The sequence below is a fragment of the Gallinula chloropus genome, assembly GCF_964237585.1.
Source record: "Gallinula chloropus genome assembly, contig: HAP1_SCAFFOLD_649, whole genome shotgun sequence".
NCBI lineage: Eukaryota > Metazoa > Chordata > Aves > Gruiformes > Rallidae > Gallinula > Gallinula chloropus.
The window spans coordinates 771-19534 of NW_028168612.1; the positions used below are offsets into that span (position 1 = coordinate 771).

Consider the following 18764-nt stretch of genomic DNA (forward strand, 5'->3'; position numbering starts at 1 on the left):
GGGGGATTAGGGGGGTGTGAGATGGGATTGGGGGGATTTGGGGGGGTGATGTGGGGGGTGATGATGACATGGGGGGGGTGATGATGGGGGGGTGATGATGATGACGTGGGGGGGGTGATTGGGGGGTGATGATGACATGGGGGGGTGATGTGGTGGGGGGGGGGTTATGGGGGTCTGTGACGTCATGCCCCCCCCCCCCCCCCCCCCCAGGCGGGAAGGGCCCCCCCCAGGACGAGGTGGACGAGATCGAGGTGTACGGCAGCGAGGCGCAGAGCGGCACCCAGCTCGCCACCTACTCCTTCGAGGTGACCCCCACCCCAGGGACCCCCCCAGAACCCCCCCAGAACCCCCCAACCCCCATGGGAACCCCCCAGAACCCCCCAACCCCACATGGGAACCCCCCAGAACCTCCCCGACCCCATGGGAACCCCCCCAACCCCATGGGAACCCCCCGGACCCCCCCCAACCCCATGGGAAACCCCCAGAACCCCCCAACCCCCATGGGACCCCCCCCGGAACCCCCCTGACCCCATGGGAACCCCCCCAACCCCATGGGAACCGCCCGGAACCCCCCAACCCCCGTGGGAACCCCCAGAACCCCGAGGGACCCCCCCAGAACCCCCCAACCCCCATGGGAACCCCCTGGAACCCCCCAACCCCCATGGGACCCCCCTCACCCCCAGGGACCCCCTGGAACCCTCCTAACCCCATGAGAACCCCCCGGAATCCCCCCAACCCCCATGGGACCCCCCAGAACCCCCATGGACCCCCCGGAACCCCCCAGGGATCCCCCAAACCCCCACGGACCCCCTGGAACCCCCCCAACCCCCATGGGACCCCCCCCCAGAACCCCCCACCCCCAGGGACCCCCCGGAACCCCCAGGGACCCCCGGAACACCCCCGGAACCCCCCCGGAACCCCCAGAGACCCCCGAACCCCCAGGGAATCCCCCAGAACCCCCCAACCCCCATGGGAACCCCCTGGAACCCCCCAACCCCCATGGGAACCCCCTGGAACCCCCCGACCCCATGGGAACCCCCTGGAACCCCCCCAACCCCCATGGGACCCCCCAAAACGCCCCTCTGACCTCCCCTGTCCCCCCCCGTCCCCAGGTGTGTGACAGCATCCTGAACATCGGGCCCTGCGCCAGCGCCGCCATGGGGGAGCCGGCCTTCCTGTCCGAGGAGGTAATCCCAATCCCAATCCCAATCCTAATCCCACTCATATCAATGAGGTAATCCCAATCCCAATCCTAATCCCACTCATATATGAGGAGGTAATCCCAATCCCAATCCCAATCCTAATCCCACTCATATCAATGAGGTAATCCCAATCCTAATCCCAATCCTAATCCCAACTAATATCCGAGGAGGTAATCCTAATCCTAATCCCACTCATATTCAAGGAGGTAATATCAATCATAATCCTAATCCCAATCCCACTCATACCCAAGGAGCTAACCCCAATCCTAATCCCAATCCTAATCCCACTCATATTCGAGGATGTAATCCCAATCATAATCCCAATCCTAATCCCACTCATATCCGAGGAGGTAATCCCAATCATAATCCCAATCCTAATCCCTCTCATATCCGAGGAGGTAATCCCAATCATAATCCCAATCCTAATACCACTCATATCCGAGGAGGTAATCCCAATCCTAATCCCATTCCTAATCCCACTCATATTCGAGTAGGTAATCCTAATCCTGATCCCAATCATAAAACAACTCATACCAGAGGATATAATCCTAATCTCAATCCTAATACCACTCTTGTCCAAGGATGTGGGCTGTGTAATCCCAGTCTAATCCTAATCCCACTCATAACTGAGGAAATGGGCTAGGGTAATCCCAATCTTAATCCCACTCTTGTCTGAAGAGATGGACTAGATAATCCCAATACTAATCCCAATACCAATCCCATTGCTGTTTGAGGAGGTGGACTGTGATAATCCCAATCCTAATCCCACAGCTATAAGGAAGTGGGTTGGCCAATCCCAATCATAATCCTAATCCCAGTCTTGTGGGGGACTGGGGTAATCCCAATGCTAATCCCATTCCTGTCCAAAGAGTTGGGCTGGGATAATCCCAAACATAAAACTAATACCGCTCCTGTCTGAATGGGTTGAGGTAATCCCAATCCTAATCCCAATTCTAATCCCACTCCTGTCTGATGAGTTGGACTGGGATAATTCCAATCCTAAAGCAAATCCCACTCCTGTCTTGAGATAATCCCAATTCTAATCCCAAGGATAATCCTAATCCTGTATGAGGATGTAATGTTTGATAATCCCAGTCACATCCAGTGATGTAGGTTGAGATAATCCCAATCCTAATCCCGATCCTAATACCATGATTGCCTGAGGAGATGGACTGGGACAGTCCCAATCCTAATCCCAATCCTAATCCCGATCCTAATCCCATGACTGCCTGAGGAGATGGACTGGGACAGTCTCAATCCTAATCCCAATCCTAATCCCGATCCTAATCCCATGACTGCCTGAGGAGATGGACTGGGGTAATCCCAATCCAATCCTAATCCCAATCTTAATCCCATTGCTGGGAGCTGTGGGGTGACCCCCCAATGTGGGGGGTCTTTGGGGTGACCCCCCCAGTGTGGGGGGCTGTGGGGTGACCCCCCAATGTGGGGGGCTGTGGGGTGACCCCCTCAGTGTGGGGGGCTGTGGGGTGACCCCCCCATTGCTGGGGGCTGTGGGGTGACTCCCCAATGTGGGGGGCTGTGGGGTGACCCCCCTTGCTGGGGGCTTTGGGGTGACCCCTTCAGTGTGGGGGGGCTGTGGGGTGACCCCCTCAGTGTGGGGGGCTGTGGGGTGACCCCCCCAATGTGGGGGGCTGTGGGGTGACCCCCTCAGTGTGGGGGGCTGTGGGGTGACCCCCCTGTCCCCCGGTGCCCCCAGTTCCAGAGCAGCCCCGAGCCCGACCTGGAGATCGTCCTGTGCTCCGGCTACGGCAAGAACGGGGCGCTGTCCGTGCTCCAGGTACCCCGGGACCCCCAAACCCCTCCCCAGACCCCCAGAGACCCCCCGGGACCCCCAAAACCACCAGGACCCCCTGAGCCCCCCCCGGGACCCCCAAAACTCCCTGTGGGACCCCCAGAGACCCCCGGGACCCCCCTGGGACCTCCAGATCCCCCTGTAGGACCCCCAGAGACCCCTGGGACCTCCCCGGGACCCCCAAACCCCCTGTGGGACCCCCTGAGACCCCCCCGGGACCCCCAAATCCCCCTGTGGGACCCCAGAGACCCCCCGGGACCCCCAAAACCACCAGGACCCCCAGAGACCCCCCCCGGGACCCCCAGAGACCCCACTCGGGACCCTCAACCCCGCCTGGGACCCCCAGAGACCCCCCCGGGACCCCCTGAGACCCCACCCGGGACCCACAACCCCCCCTGGGACCCCCAGAGACCCCCCCCGGGACCCCCAAACCCCTCCCCATACCCCCAAATCCCTCTATGGGATGCCCAGAAACTCCCTGGGACCCCCAGAGACTCCTCTGGGACCCCCAAACCCCTCCCCATACCCCGAAATCTGTCTGTGGGACCCCCAGAGACCCCTCTTGGACCCCCAGAGACTCCTCTGGGACCCCCAAACCCCTCCCCATATCCCCAAATCGCTCTGTGGGACCCCCAGAGACCCCCCTGGGACCCCCCATGGGACCCCTAAATCCTCCTGTGGGACCCCCAGAGACCCCCCTGGGACCCCCAAACCCCTCCCCATACCCCCAAATCCCTCTGTGGTACCCCCAGAGACCTCCCTGGGACCCCCAGAGCCTCCCAAATCCCCCTGTGGGACCCCCAGACACCCCCCCTGGGACCCCCAGAGCCTCCCAAATCCCTCTGTGTGCCCCCGAAACCCCTCTATTACCCCCCCAATCCCCTCCCCAACCCCTCTGTGCCCCCCTACTGCCCCCCAAGCCCCCCCAAGCCCCCTCCCCAACCCCTTTGTGCCCCCCTAATGCCCCCCAAGACCCCCCCCAAACCCCTCTGTGCCCCCCTACTGCCCCCCAAGCCCCCTCCCCAACCCCTTTGTGCCCCCCTAATGCCCCCCAAGCCCCCCCAATCCCCCCTCCCAACCCCTCTGTGCCCCCCTAATGCCCCCCAAGCCCCCTCAATCCCTCTCCCAACCCCGTCTGTGCCCCCCTACTGCTCCCCAAGCCCCCCCAATCCCCCTCCCCAACCCCTTTGTGTCCCCCTAATGCCCCCCCAAACCCCTCCCCAACCCCTTTGTGCCCCCCTAATGCCCCCCCAAACCCCTCCCCAACCCCTCTGTGCCCCCCTACTGCCCCCCAAGCCCCCCCCAATCCCCTCCCAACCCCTCTGTGCCCCCCTACTGCCCCCCAAGCCCCCTCCCCAGCACCGCCCAAGGCCCGCGGCGCCGCCGTCCCGCCGGGGGTCAGGTACCGGTGCCAAACCAGCAGCGCCTGGCGAGCGCCTGGGGGAGCCCCCCCCGAGCTCTGGGGGTGCCCCCTGCACCCCGCCAGCCACACATCCCCCCCCCCATCCCCCGTCCTCCATCCTCCATCCCCCTGGTGACGTCACGGCGCCGCGGTGACGTCACGGCGCCGCCGGCAGCGGAGCATCCGGCCCCAGGTGGTGACGACCTTCGAGCTGCCCGGCTGCTACGACATGTGGACCGTGGTGGCCCCCCAGAAGAAGGACCCCGAGGTACCCCCCAGACCCCCCCTAAATACCCCCCGGACCCCTCCCCAAATACCCCCCAGACCCTTCCCCAAATACCCCCTGGAACCCCCCCAATACCCCTGGACCCCCCCCCCCAAATACCCACCAGACCCCCCCCCAAATACCCCCTGGACCGCCCCTCCATACAACCCCCCCCCCAAATACCCCCTGGAACCCCCCCCCAAATACCCACCGGACCTCTCCCCAAATACCCCCTGGATCACTCCCCAAATACCCACCGGACCCCCCCCCCCCCAAATACCCCCCAGACCCCTCCCCAAATACCCCCCGGACCACCCCCCCCCAAATACCCCCTGGAACCCCCCCAATACCCCCTGGACCCCCCCCCAAATACCCACCAGACCCCCCCCCAAATACCCCCTGGACCGCCCCTCCATACAACCCCCCCCCAAATACCCCCTGGAACCCCCCCCCAAATACCCACCGGACCTCTCCCCAAATACCCCCCAGACCCCCCAAATACCTCCCGGACCCCTCCCCAAACACCCCCCGGGCCCCCCCCCAAATACCCCCTGGAACCCCCCACAAATACCCACCAGACCCCTCTCCCCAAATACCCCCTGGACCCCCTCCCCAATACGCCCTGGATCACCCCCCAAATACCCCCTGGATCCCCCTCCATACAACCCTCCCCAAATACCCCCTGGAACCCCCCCCAAATACCCACCAGACCCCCCCCCCAATACCCCCCGGACCCCTCCCCAAATACTCCCTGGAAGCCCCCCAAATACCCAACAGACCCCCCCCAAATACCCCCTGGATCACCCCCCAGATACCCCCTGGATCCGCCTCCATACAACCCTCCCCAAATCCCCCCTGGAACCCCCCCAAATGTCCCCCAGACCCACCCCAGAACCCCCCTGGAACCCCCCCCTCCTCCTTCTGGACCCCCACCCCCAAATACTCCCCGGACCCCCCCGAAATACCCTCGGGACCCCGCTCCATGCTCACCCCAATACCTCCTGGAACCACCCCCCCAAATACCCCCTGGACCCCTACTCCATACCCTCCCCAATACCCCCCCCAAAAACCTCCTGGAACCCCACCCCTAAATCCCCCCTGGAACCCCCCCAAATGCCCCCTGGACCCCCACTCTATACCCTCCCCAATCCCCCCCCCCCCCCCCCCAATACCTCCTGGAACCCCCCAAACACCCCCTGGACCCTCCCCCCCCCATACCATCTGGACCCCCCCCCTCCAAATGCCCCCTGGAACCCCCCCAAATACCCCCCGGATCCCCCACAAAAACTCCCTGGACCCCCCCCAAATAGCCCCTGGAACCACCCCCCAAATGCCCCCCATACCCAGCCCAGCCCCCCTGTACCCCCAGGCTGAGGAGGGCGGCGCCGGGGCGGAGATGGAGCCGGACCCGGGCGGCGGCGGCGACGGCGGCGGCAGCGGCGGCCCCCGCGATGGCGGCAGCGGCAGCGGCGGCGGCGAGGAGGAGGAGGAGGAGGAGGATGACAAGCGGCACGGCTTCCTCATCCTCAGCCGCGAGGACTCCACCATGGTGCGGGGCCGGGGGCGGCAGCGGGGGGCGACGGCAGCGCGGGGTGACGTCATCGCGGTGTGACGTCATGGGGTGACGTCATGGGGCGATGTCATTGTGGGGTGACGTCAGCGCGGCGTGACGTCGTGGGGTGACGTCATGGGGCGTGACGTCATGGGGTGACGCCATGGGGTGATGTCATTGTGGGGTGACGTCAGCGCGGCGTGACGTCGCGGTGTGACGTCATGGGGCGTGACATCATGGGGTGACGTCATGGGGTGACGTCATAGGACAATGTCATCGCGGCGTGACGTCGTGGGGTGACGTCATGGGGCGACGTCATCCCGGCGTGACGTCATGGGGTGACGTCGTGGGGTGACGTCATCACGGCGTGACGTCATGGGGTGACGTCATGGGGCGACGTCATCGCGGCGTGACGTCGTGGGGTGACGTCGTGGGGTGACGTCATCACGGCGTGACGTCATGGGGTGACGTCATCGCGGGGTGGCGTCATGGGGTGACATCATAGTGCGACGTCATCGCGGCGTGACGTCATGGGGTGATGTCATAATGTGACGTCACGGGGCTGACGTCATCACGGCGCAACGTCATGGGGCGACGTCATTGCGTCGTGACATCATGGGGTGACATCACGGTGTGACGTCATGGGGGTGACGTCATGGGGCAACGTCATCGCGGCGTGACGTCATGGGGTGATGTCATAATGTGACGTCACGGGGCTGACGTCATCACGGCGTGATGCCATTGGGTGACGTCATCACGGGGTGACGTCATGGGGTGACGTCATGGGGCGACGTCATCGCGGCGTGACGTCGTGGGGTGATGTCATAATGTGACGTCACGGGGCTGACGTTATCACGGCGTGATGTCATTGGGTGACATCACAGGGTGACGTCATGGGGTGATGTCATGGGGCAACGTCATCGCGGCGTTGCGTCATGGGGTGATGTCATAATGTGACGTCACGGGGCTGACGTCATCACGGCGTGATGTCATTGGGTGACGTCATCACAGGGTGACGTCATGGGGTGATGTCATAATGTGACGTCACGGGGCTGACGTCATCACGGCGTGATGTCATTGAGTGATGTCATCACAGGGTGACGTCATGGGGTGATGTCATAATGTGACGTCACGGGGCTGACGTCATCACGGCACAACGTCATGGGGCGACGTCATTGCGTCGTGACGTCATGGGGTGACATCACGGTGTGACGTCATGGGGGTGACATCATAGTGTGGCATCATGGGGCGACGTCATGGGGCAACGTCATCGCGGCGTGACATCATGGGGTGATGTCATAATGTGACGTCATGGGGCTGACATCATCACGGCGTGATGTCATTGGGTGACGTCATCGCGGCGTGACGTCATGGGGTGATGTCATAATGTGACGTCATGGGGCTGACATCATCACGGCATGATGTCATGGGGCAACGTCATCGCGGCGTGACGTCATGGGGTGATGTCATAATGTGACGTCACGGGGCTGACGTCATCATGGCATGATGTCATTGGGTGACGTCATCACGGGGTGACATCATGGGGTGACGTCGTCATAGTGTGACATCATGGGGCGATGTCATCGCAGTGTGAGGTCGTGGGGTGATGTCATCGCGGTGTGAAGACGTGGGGTGACGTCGTCATAGTGTGACGTCATGCGGCAACGTCATCACAGCGTGACGTCACGGGGTGGCGTCATCGCGATGTGACGTCGTGGGGTGACGTTGCGGCGTGAGGTCGTGGGGTGACGTCGTCGCGGCGTGACGTCATGGGGTGACGTCATCGCGACGTGACGTTGTGGGGTGACGTTGTCGCAGCGTGAGGTCGTGGGGTGACATCCCAACGTGACATCATGTGGTGACATCATCAGTGTGACATCTTGTGGCATCGTATAGTGATGTCACCACAGTGTGACATTGTGGGGTGACATCACAATGTGGCGTCGTGGGGTGAGGTCACCACAACGTGACGTCATGGGGGGTGATGCCATGGGGTGAGGTCATCACAGCGTGACGTCATGGGGCGAGGTCATCAGGGGTAACGTCATGGGTTGATGCCATGGCGCGATGTTGTGGGGTGACGTCATGGGGTGACGTCATGGGCTGACATCGTGGGGTGGTGTTGTGGTGTGATGTCATAGCACCATGTCACACTATGATGCTTTGGGGTGATACTGTGACATCACGATGTGATGTCATGAGCTGACGCCGTGGTGTCATGGCGTTGGTGTGACGTCACAGTGTGACGTCGTGGCGTGATGCTGTGGCATGACGTCATGGTGCGATGGCGTGGGCTGATGGCATGACGTGACATCATGGTGTGACATCACGGCATGGTGTCATTCCCTGATGTAGTGGTGTGACGTCACGGTGTGATGTCGTGGTGTGATGTCACAGCACGGTGCCATGGTGTGACGTCACGGTGCGACATCGTGGTGTGGTGTCGTGGTGTGACATCATGGGCTGATGTCATGGAGTGATGTCCTGTTGCGATGCCGCGTTGTGACATCACAGCGTCCAAATGCGCTGAGGTGCTTCACACTGATGTCACAGTGTTCTGCTGTGATGTCACACTGTGATGCTGGGCTGCTCTTCTGTGACGTCACAGTGATGTGACATCACTCCCCTGTGGCGTCACAGTGTCCTGGTGTGACATCACACCGCACCGTCTTGTTGTGACGTCACACTGTGATGTCAGAGTGTGATGTTCATAATGGCCTGGTGTGATGTCACAGTGTCCCTGTTGTGATGTCATGCTGTGATGTCATGCTGTGGCGTCACACCGTGATGTCACAGTGGACTGATGTGATGTCACAGTGTCCCTGTGTGATGTCACGCTGCAGCGTCCCGCTGTGATGTCCCACTGTGACGTCACGGTGTCACACTGTGATGTCATAATGTGATGTCACGGTGTCCCAGTGTGACATCACACTGCGCTGTCCGGTTGTGGCGTCACGCTATGACGTCACGGTGTCCCTGAGTGACGTCACGCTGCTCTGTCCCACTGCAGTGTCCTGCTGTGATGTAGCACTGTGACATCACCCTGTGGCCTCACGGTGTTCCGCTGTGATGTCATAATGTGGTGTCACGGCGTCCCTGTGTGACGTCACGCTGCGCTGTCCGGTTGTGACGTCACGCTGTGATGTCACACTGTCCCACTGTGATGTCCCACTGTGACGTCACAGTGTGCCGCTGTGATGTCCCGCGGTGACATCACACTGTGATGTCACAATGGCTTGGTGTGATGTCACAGTGTCCTGGTGTGACGTCCCGCTGTGATGTCATAATGTGATGTCATGGTGTCCCTGTGTGACATCACGCTGTGATGTCATGGTGTCCTGCTGTGATGTCATAACGTGATGTCACGGTGTCCCAGTGTGACATCACGCTGCACTGTTCAGTTGTAGCGTCGTGCTGTGGCGTGACAGTGTCCCACTATGATGTCATAATGCGGCGTCACAGTGTTCCTGTGTGACGTCACGCTGCGCTGTCCGGTTGTGGCGTCACGCTGTGACGTCACGGTGTGACGTCATGGTGTGCCGCTGTGATGTCCTAACGTGATGTCACGGTGTCCCAGTGTGACATCATGCTGCGCTGTCCAGTTGTGATGTCACTCTGTGACGTCACAGTCTGCCGCTGCGATGTCCCACGGTGATGTCACACTGTGATGTCACAATGGCCTGGTGTGATGTCACACTGTGATGTCACGGTGTCCCTGTGTGACATCAGGCTGTGCTGTCTGGTTGTGACGTCACACTGTGATGTCACACTGTCCCACTGTGATGTCCCACTGTGATGTCACGGTGTGCCGTTGTGATGTCATAATGTGGTGTCACAGTGTCCTGCTGTGATGTCATAATGTGGTGTCACGGTGTCCCAGTGTGACATCACGCTGCGCTGTCCAGTTGTGACGTCACACTGTGACGTCATGGTGTGCTGCTGCGATGTCCCGCGGTGACGTCACACTGTGATGTCACAATGGCCTGCTGTGATGTCACACTGTGATGTCATAATGTGATGTCACAGTGTCCTGCTGTGATGTCATAACGTGATGTCACAGTGTCCCTGTGTGACGTCACGCTGCGCTGTCCAGTTGTGACGTCACACTGTGATGTCACAATGGCCTGGTGTGATGTCACAGTGTCCTGGCGTGATGTCCCACTGTGATGTCATAATGTGATGTCACAGTGTCCTGCTGTGATGTCATAATGTGGTGTCACAGTGTCCCTGTGTGACGTCACGCTGCGCTGTCCGGTTGTGACGTCACGCTGTGATGTCACGCTGTGCCGCTGTGATGTCATAACGTGATGTCACAGTGTCCCTGTGTGACGTCACGCTGCGCTGTCCGGTTGTGACGTCACACTGTGATGTCACAATGGCCTGGTGTGATGTCACAGTGTCCTGGTGTGATGTCACACTGTCATGTCACAGTGTCCCGCTGTGACATCACGCTGTGATGTCATGCTGTCCCTGTGTGATGTCACTGCACACTGTCATGCTGCGACATCACGCTGTGCCGCTGTGATGTCATAATGTGATGTCACGGTGTCCCTGTGTGACGTCACGCCGCGCTGCCCCCTGCGCCGTCAGGCAGTGACGTCACGCTCTGACGTCACGGCGCCGCCCCGCGGTGCTGTCAGGCGGTGACGTCACGCTCTGACGTCACAGCGCCGTGAGGTGGTGACGTCACGCTCTGACGTCACGGCGCCGTGAGGTGGTGACGTCAGGCTCTGACGTCACGGCGCCGCCCCGCAGGTGCTGCAGACGGGGCAGGAGATCCTGGAGCTGGACGCCAGCGGCTTCTGCACCCAGGGACCCACCATCTTCGCCGGCAACATCGGCGAGGAGCGGCTCATCGTGCAGGTGTCGCCCCAGGGCATCCGCCTGCTCAGAGGAGGTGGGGATGGGGGGGGCCTGGGGGGGTCCTGGGGGGGCACCCAGGGGCTGGGGGGTGATATTGGGTCTGGGGGCACAGGGGGATCCGGGGTCGGGGGGCGAGGAGCGGCTCATCGTGCAGGTGTCGCCCCAGGGCATCCGCCTGCTCAGAGGAGGTGGGGATGGGGGGGGCCTGGGGGGGTCCTGGGGGGGCACCCAGGGGCTGGGGGGTGATATTGGGTCTGGGGGCACAGGGGGATCCGGGGTCGGGGGGCGAGGAGCGGCTCATCGTGCAGGTGTCGCCCCAGGGCATCCGCCTGCTCAGAGGAGGTGGGGATGGGGGGGGCCTGGGGGGGCTGGGGGGGGCACCCAGGGGCTGGGGGGGTGATATTGGGTCTGGGGGCACAGGGGGATCTGGGGTCTGGGGGCGAGGAGCGGCTCATCGTGCAGGTGTCGCCCCAGGGCATCCGCCTGCTCAGAGGAGGTGGGGATGGGGGGGGCCTGGGGGGGGCTGGGGGGGGTGATATGGGGTCTGGGGGGGTGATATTGGGTCTGGGGGCACAGGGGGATCTGGGGTCTGGGGGCGAGGAGCGGCTCATCGTGCAGGTGTCGCCCCAGGGCATCCGCCTGCTCAGAGGAGGTGGGGATGGGGGGGCCCTGGGGGGGTCTGGGGGGGGTCCTGGGGGGGCACCCAGGGGCTGGGGGGGCACCCAGAGGGGCTGGGGGGGTGATATGGGTCTGGGGGCACAGGGGGGTCTGGGGTCTGGGGGTGAGGAGCGGCTCATCGTGCAGGTGTCGCCCCAGGGCATCCGCCTGCTCAGAGGAGGTGGGGATGGGGGGGGCCTGGGGGGGTCCTGGGGGGGCTGGGGGGGGTGATATGGGGTCTGGGGGGGTGATATTGGGTCTGGGGGCGCAGGGGGATCTGGGGTCTGGGGGCGAGGAGCGGCTCATCGTGCAGGTGTCGCCCCAGGGCATCCGCCTGCTCAGAGGAGGTGGGGATGGGGGGGCCCTGGGGGGGTCCTGGGGGGGCACCCAGGGGCTGGGGGGCACCCAGAGGGGCTGGGGGGGTGATATTGGGTCTGGGGGCGCAGGGGGATCTGGGGTCTGGGGGCGAGGAGCGGCTCATCGTGCAGGTGTCGCCCCAGGGCATCCGCCTGCTCAGAGGAGGTGGGGATGGGGGGGCTCTGGGGGGGTCTGGGGGGGCTGGGGTGTCCCCGGGCGGTGATATGGGGCTGGGGGGGTGATATTGGGTCTGGGGGCACAGGGGGATCTGGGGTCTGGGGGCGACGAGCGGCTCATCGTGCAGGTGTCGCCCCAGGGCATCCGCCTGCTCAGAGGAGGTGGGGATGGGGGGGGCCTGGGGGGGTCTGGGGGGTACCCAGAGGGGCTGGGGGGTGATATTGGGTCTGGGGGCACAGGGGGGTCTGGGGTCTGAGGGTGAGGAGCGGCTCATCGTGCAGGTGTCGCCCCAGGGCATCCGCCTGCTCAGAGGAGGTGGGGATGGGGGGGGCCTGGGGGGGTCCTGGGGGGGCTGGGGGGGGTGATATGGGGTCTGGGGGGGTGATATTGGGTCTGGGGGCGCAGGGGGATCTGGGGTCTGGGGGCGAGGAGCGGCTCATCGTGCAGGTGTCGCCCCAGGGCATCCGCCTGCTCAGAGGAGGTGGGGATGGGGGGGGCCTGGGGGGGTCTGGGGGGTACCCAGAGGGGCTGGGGGGGTGATATGGGGCTGGGGGCACAGGGGGTCTGGGGGCGAGGAGCGGCTCATCGTGCAGGTGTCGCCCCAGGGCATCCGCCTGCTCAGAGGAGGTGGGGATGGGGGGGCCCTGGGGGGGTCCTGGGGGGGCACCCAGGGGCTGGGGGGGGGCGATATGGGGCTGGGGGGGGGATATGGGGCTGGGGGCACCCAGAGGGGCTGGGGGGGGGCGATATGGGGCTGGGGGGGGGGATATGGGGCTGGGGGCACCCAGAGGGGCTGGGGGGGGTATATAGGGTCTGGGGGCCCCATTGGGTGCAGTGGGGTGCTGCTGGTTTTGGGGTGTCAGTGAGGCAGGTGCAGTTGGGGGGGTGGAGCTGGGGGGTCGGGGGTACCAGGGGGGTGCTGGGTGATGCCAGGGGGGGCTGTGGGGTGCAGTGGGGTGATGCTGCGGGGTGCTGGGGGGCACTATGGGGTGCTGTGGGGTGATGCTGGTTTTGGGGGTGATGCCGGTTTGGGGTGCCAGTGAGGCAGGTGCAACTGGGGGGGGTGGACCTGGGGGGGGGGGATGCTGAGGGATGGGTGCTCGGGGGTGCTGGGTGATGCCGGGGGGCCATGGGGTGCAGTGGGGTGATGCTGTGGGGTGCTGGGGGTGCCATGGGGTGCTGGGGGGTGATGCTGGTTTTGGGGTGCCAGTGAGGCAGGTGCAGTTGGGGGGGATGCTGAGGGATGGATGCTGGGGGGTGCTGGGTGATGCTGGGGGGGCCATGGGGTGCTGTGGGGTGATGCTGTGGGGTGATGCTGGTTTTGGGGTGTCAGTGAGGCAGGTGCAGTTGGGGGGGATGCTGAGGGGTGGGTGCTGGGGGATGCTGGGTGATGATGCTGGGGGATCCTATGGGGTGCGGTGGGGTGCTATGGGGTGCCATGGGGCTCTATGGGGTGCTGCTGGGGGGCTCTGTGGGGTGATGCTGGTTTTGGGGTGCCAGTGAGGCAGGTGCAGTTGAGGGGGTGGAGCTGGGGGGGATGCTGAGGGATGGGTGCTGGGGGGTGCTGGGTGATGCTGGGGGGCTGTGGGGTGCTGTGGGGTGCTGCTGTGGGGTGATGCTGGTTTTGGGGTGCCAGTGAGGAGGTGCAGTTGGGGGGGTGGAGCTGGGGGGGGTGATGCTGGGGGGTGCTGGGTGATGATGCTGGGGGGTCCTGTGGGGTGCTGTGGGGTGCCATGGGGCTCTATGGGGTGATGCTGGGGGCTGCCATGGGGTGACGCTGGTTTTGGGGTTCAGTGAGGCAGGTGCAGTTGGTGGGGGTGGAGCTGGGGGGGCCCCTGGCTCAGTGTGCCCTGGCTGACCCCTTCCTGGCCGTGCTGAGCTGGGGGTGCCGTGGGGTCTATGGGGTGCTGCTGGGGGGCTCTGTGGGGTGCTGCTGGGGGGTGCCATGGGGTGACCCAGTTTTTGGGGTTCAGTGAGGCAGGTGCAGTTCGTGGGGGTGGAGCTGGGGGGGCCCCTGGCTCACTGTGCCCTGGCTGACCCCTTCCTGGCCGTGCTGAGCTGGGGGTGCCATGGGGTCTATGGGGTGCTGCTGGGGGGCTCTGGGGGGTGCTGCTGGGGGGTGCCATGGGGTGACCCGGTTTTTGGGGTTCAGTGAGGCAGGTGCAGTTGGTGGGGGTGGAGCTGGGGGGGGGATACTGAGGGATGGATGCTGGGTGATGCTGGGGGATGCTGTGGAGCTCTGGGGTGCCATGGGGTCTATGGGGTGCTGCTGGGGGGCTCTGTGGGGTGCTGTGGGGTGATGCTGGTTTTGGGGGTGCTGCTGGTTTTGGGGTGCCAGTGAGGCAGGTGCAGTTGGGGGGGATGCTGAGGGATGGGTGCTGGGGGGTGCTGGGTGATGCTGGGTGATGCTGTGGGGTGCTGTGGGGTGCTGCTGTGGGGTGCTGCTGGTTTTGGGGTTCAGTGAGGCAGGTGCAGTTGGTGGGGGTGGAGCTGGGGGGGGGATGCTGAGGGATGGGTGCTGGGTGATGCTGGGGGATGCTGTGGAGCTCTGGGGTGCCATGGGGTCTATGGGGTGCTGCTGGGGGGCTCTGTGGGGTGCTGCTGGGGGGTGCCATGGGGTGACCCGGTTTTTGGGGTTCAGTGAGGCAGGTGCAGTTCGTGGGGGTGGAGCTGGGGGGGCCCCTGGCTCAGTGTGCCCTGGCTGACCCCTTCCTGGCCGTGCTGAGCTGGGGGTGCCGTGGGGTCTATGGGGTGCTGCTGGGGGGCTCTGGGGGGTGCTGCTGGGGGGTGCCATGGGGTGACCCGGTTTTTGGGGTTCAGTGAGGCAGGTGCAGTTCGTGGGGGTGGAGCTGGGGGGGCCCCTGGCTCAGTGTGCCCTGGCTGACCCCTTCCTGGCCGTGCTGAGCACCGAGGGGCAGGTCGGCGCCTTCGTCCTGCGCAACGACGCCTACGGGGGGAGGGGCCCCCGCCTCGTGCCCATCAAGGGCCCCCCCCCGCATGTGAGTACCCCACAGACCCCCCCAGACCCCATAGACCTCCCCCATAGTCCCCCATAGTCCCCCCGCATGTGAGTACCCCACAGACCCCTCAGACCCCCTCCATAGCCCCCTATAGCCCCCCCGCATGTGAGTACCCCCAGACCCCCCAGACCCCCCCATAGCCCCCCCATCATCCCCCTATAGCCCCCCCACATGTGAGTACCCACAGACACCCCATAGCCCCCCTTAGCCCCCCCATAGCCCCCCATAGCCCCTCCCACATGTGAGTACCCACAGACCCCCCCATAGCCCCCCCATCATCCCCCTATAGCCCCCCCACGTGAGTACCCACAGACCCCCACAGACCCCCCCATAGCCCCCCTATAGCCCCCCTGCATGTGAGTACCCACAGACCCCCCCAGACCCCACAGACCCCCCCATAGCCCCCCATCATCCCCCTATAGCCCCCCCACATGTGAGTACCCACAGACCCCCCCAGACCCCCCCATAGCCCCCCCATCATCCCCCTATAGCCCCCCCGCATGTGAGTACCCACAGACCCCCCCAGACCCCCCAGACCCCCCCATAGCCCCCCATCATCCCTCTATAGGCCCCCGCATGTGAGTACCCCCAGACCCCACAGACCCTCCCATAGCCCCCCATAGCCCCCCCAGCATGTGAGTACCCCACAGACCCCCCCCAGACCCCATAGACCCCCCATTGCCCCCCCCATCATCCCCCCATAGCCCCCCCCTCATCCTATTCTCCCTCCGCATGTGAGTACCCACAGACCCCCCCAGATCCTCCCATAGCCCCCCATAGCCCCCCTGCATGTGAGTATCCCACAGACCCCCCCCAGACCCCATAGACCCCCCCATTGCCCCCCCCATCATCCCCCCATAGCCCCCCACTCATCGCCCCCCATGGCACCCCTCATAGCCCCCTATAGCCCCCCACATGTGAGTACCCCACAGCCCCCCATCATACCCCATAGGCCCCCCAAGAGCCCCCCTATGTGTGAATACCCACAGACCCCCATGGCCCCCCTATAGCCCCCATAGCCCCCCATGACCCCCCTATAACCCCCCATGAGCCCCCTATAGCCCCCCATAGACCCCTATAGCCCCCCATAGATCCCCCCATGAGCCCCCTATTGCCCCCCATAGACCCCCCATGACTCCGCTATAGACCCCCCATAGCCCCCTATAGCACCTCATGACCCCCCCCTATAGACCCCCCACGGCCCCCCATAGACCCCCATAGTCCGCCGTAGACCCCCCATGGCCCTCCTGTAGACCCCCCATAGACCCCCCATGACCCCCCACAGCCCCCATAGACCTCATGGCCCCCCTGTAGACCCCCATAGCTCCCTATAGCCCCCCATAGACCCCCCATGACCCCCCTATAGACCCCCCACAGCCCCCCTATAGACCCCCCATAGACCCCCCATGACCCCCCACAGCCCCCCATAGACCTCATGGCCCCCCTATAGACCCCCCATAGCTCCCTATAGCCCCCCATAGACCCTCCATGACCCCCCTATAGACGCCCCATGACCCCGCATAGCCCCCCATAGACCACCCATGGCACCCCTATAGACCCCCTATAGCCCCCCATAGCCCCCCATAGACCCCCCCATGGCTGCTCTATAGACCCCCCTATAGCCCCCCATAGACCCCCCATGACCCCCTATAGACCCCCCCCGCCCCCCCTCCTCCACAATAACTGGGGGTCCCCTCAAAAACTGGATTCCCCCCCTACCTGGGGGTCTCCCCTCTACCTGGGGGTCTCCCCCTACCTGAGGGTGCCCCCCCAATAACGGGGTCCCCCCCCCAAATAATGGGGTGCCCCCCCAGCTCAGAATGTCCCCTCCCAACTGGGGGTCCCCCCCTTACCTGGGGGTCTCCCCCAATAACAGGGTGCCCCTAATGACAGGGGCCCCCCCAATAACGGGGTGTCCCTCCTACCTGGGGGGTCCCCCCCTTACCTGGGGGTCTCCCCAAATAACAGGGTGTCCCCTAATGACAGGGACCCCCCCCAATAACGGGGTGTCCCTCCTACCTGGGGGGTCTCCCGCATACCTGAGGGTGCCCCCCAGTAACGGGGTCCCCCCCCAAATAATGGGGTGTCCCCTCAACTCAGAATGTCCCCTCCCACTGGGGGTCTCCCCCCCCTTACCTGGGGGTCTCCCCCCTACCTGAGGGTGCCCCCCCAATAACAGGGTCCCCCCCCAAATAATGGGGTGCCCCCCCAGCTCAGAATGTCCCCTCCCAACTGGGGGTCCCCCCCTTACCTGGGGGTCTCCCCCAATAACAGGGTGTCCCCCAATGACAGGGGCCCCCCCAATAACGGGGTGTCCCTCCTACCTGGGGGGGTCCCCCCTTACCTGTTAGTCTCCCCCCTACCTGAGGGTGCCCCCCCAATAACGGGGTGCCCCCCCCAAATACTGGGGTGTCCCCCCAACTCAGAATGTCCCCTCCCAACTGGGGGTCCCCCCCTTACCTGGGGGTCTCCCCCAATAACAGGGTGTCCCCTAATGACAGGGGCCCCCCCAATAACGGGGTTCCCCCCCTACCTGGGGGTCTCCCCCATACCTGAGGGTGCCCCCCCAGTAACGGGGTCCCCCCCAAATAATGGGGTGCCCCCCCAGCTCAGAATGTCCCCTCCCAACTGGGGGTCCCCCCCTTACCTGGGGGTCTCCCCCATACCTGGGGGGGTCCCCCCCCTACCTGAGGGTGCCCCCCCAATAACGGGGTCCCCCCCCCAAATAATGGGGTGCCCCCCAGCTCAGAATGTCCCCTCCCAATTGGGGGTCCCCCCTTACCTGGGGGTCTCCCCCAATAACAGGGTGTCCCCTAATGACAGGGGCCCCCCCAATAACGGGGTCCCCCCTCCTACCTGGGGGGGTCCCCTCCTACCTGGGGGTCTCCCCCCTACCTGGGGGTATCCCCCTACCTGGGGTTCCCCCCCCTACCTGGGGGGTCTCCCCTCTACCTGGGGGTCTCCCCCCCCCTTCCTGGGGGGTCTCCCCACTACCTAGGGGTCTCCCCCCTACCTGAGGGTGCCCCCCCAATAACGGGGTCCCCCCCCAAATACTGGGGTGCCCCCCCAGCTCAGAATGTCCCCTCCCAACTGGGGTCCCCCCCTTACCTGGGGGTCTCCCCCAATAACAGGGTGTCCCCTAATGACAGGGCCCCCCCAATAACGGGGTGTCCCTCCTACCTGGGGGGGTCCCCCCCTACCTGGGGGTCTCCCCCCTATCTGGGGGGTGTCCCCACTACCTGGGGGTGCCCTCCCAATAACGGGGTCCCCCCCCCAAATAATGGGGTGCCCCCCCAGCTCAGAATGTCCCCTCCCAACTGGGGGTCCCCCCCTTACCTGGGGGTCTCCCCCAATAACAGGGTGTCCCCTAATGACAGGGGCCCCCCCAATAACGGGATCCCCCCCCTACCTGGGGGTCTCCCCCCTACCTGAGGGTGCCCCCCCAATAACGGGGTC

General features: G+C 64.3%; 1 protein-coding gene across 1 annotated transcript; it reads left to right on the forward strand.

Moving 5' to 3' along the window:
• Positions 1–210: 210 nt before the first annotated feature.
• LOC311204308 (cleavage and polyadenylation specificity factor subunit 1-like) lies at positions 211–15287 on the forward strand (the record flags this gene model as incomplete). The annotated part of the gene is made up of 8 exons (XM_084280756.1): positions 211–305; positions 1113–1187; positions 2920–3000; positions 4593–4685; positions 6052–6231; positions 10990–11131; positions 14930–15025; positions 15109–15287. Coding segments are annotated over 8 exons (941 nt in total), but the record flags the coding sequence as incomplete, so codon positions are not given.
• Between the last annotated feature and the right edge of the window lie 3477 nt (positions 15288–18764).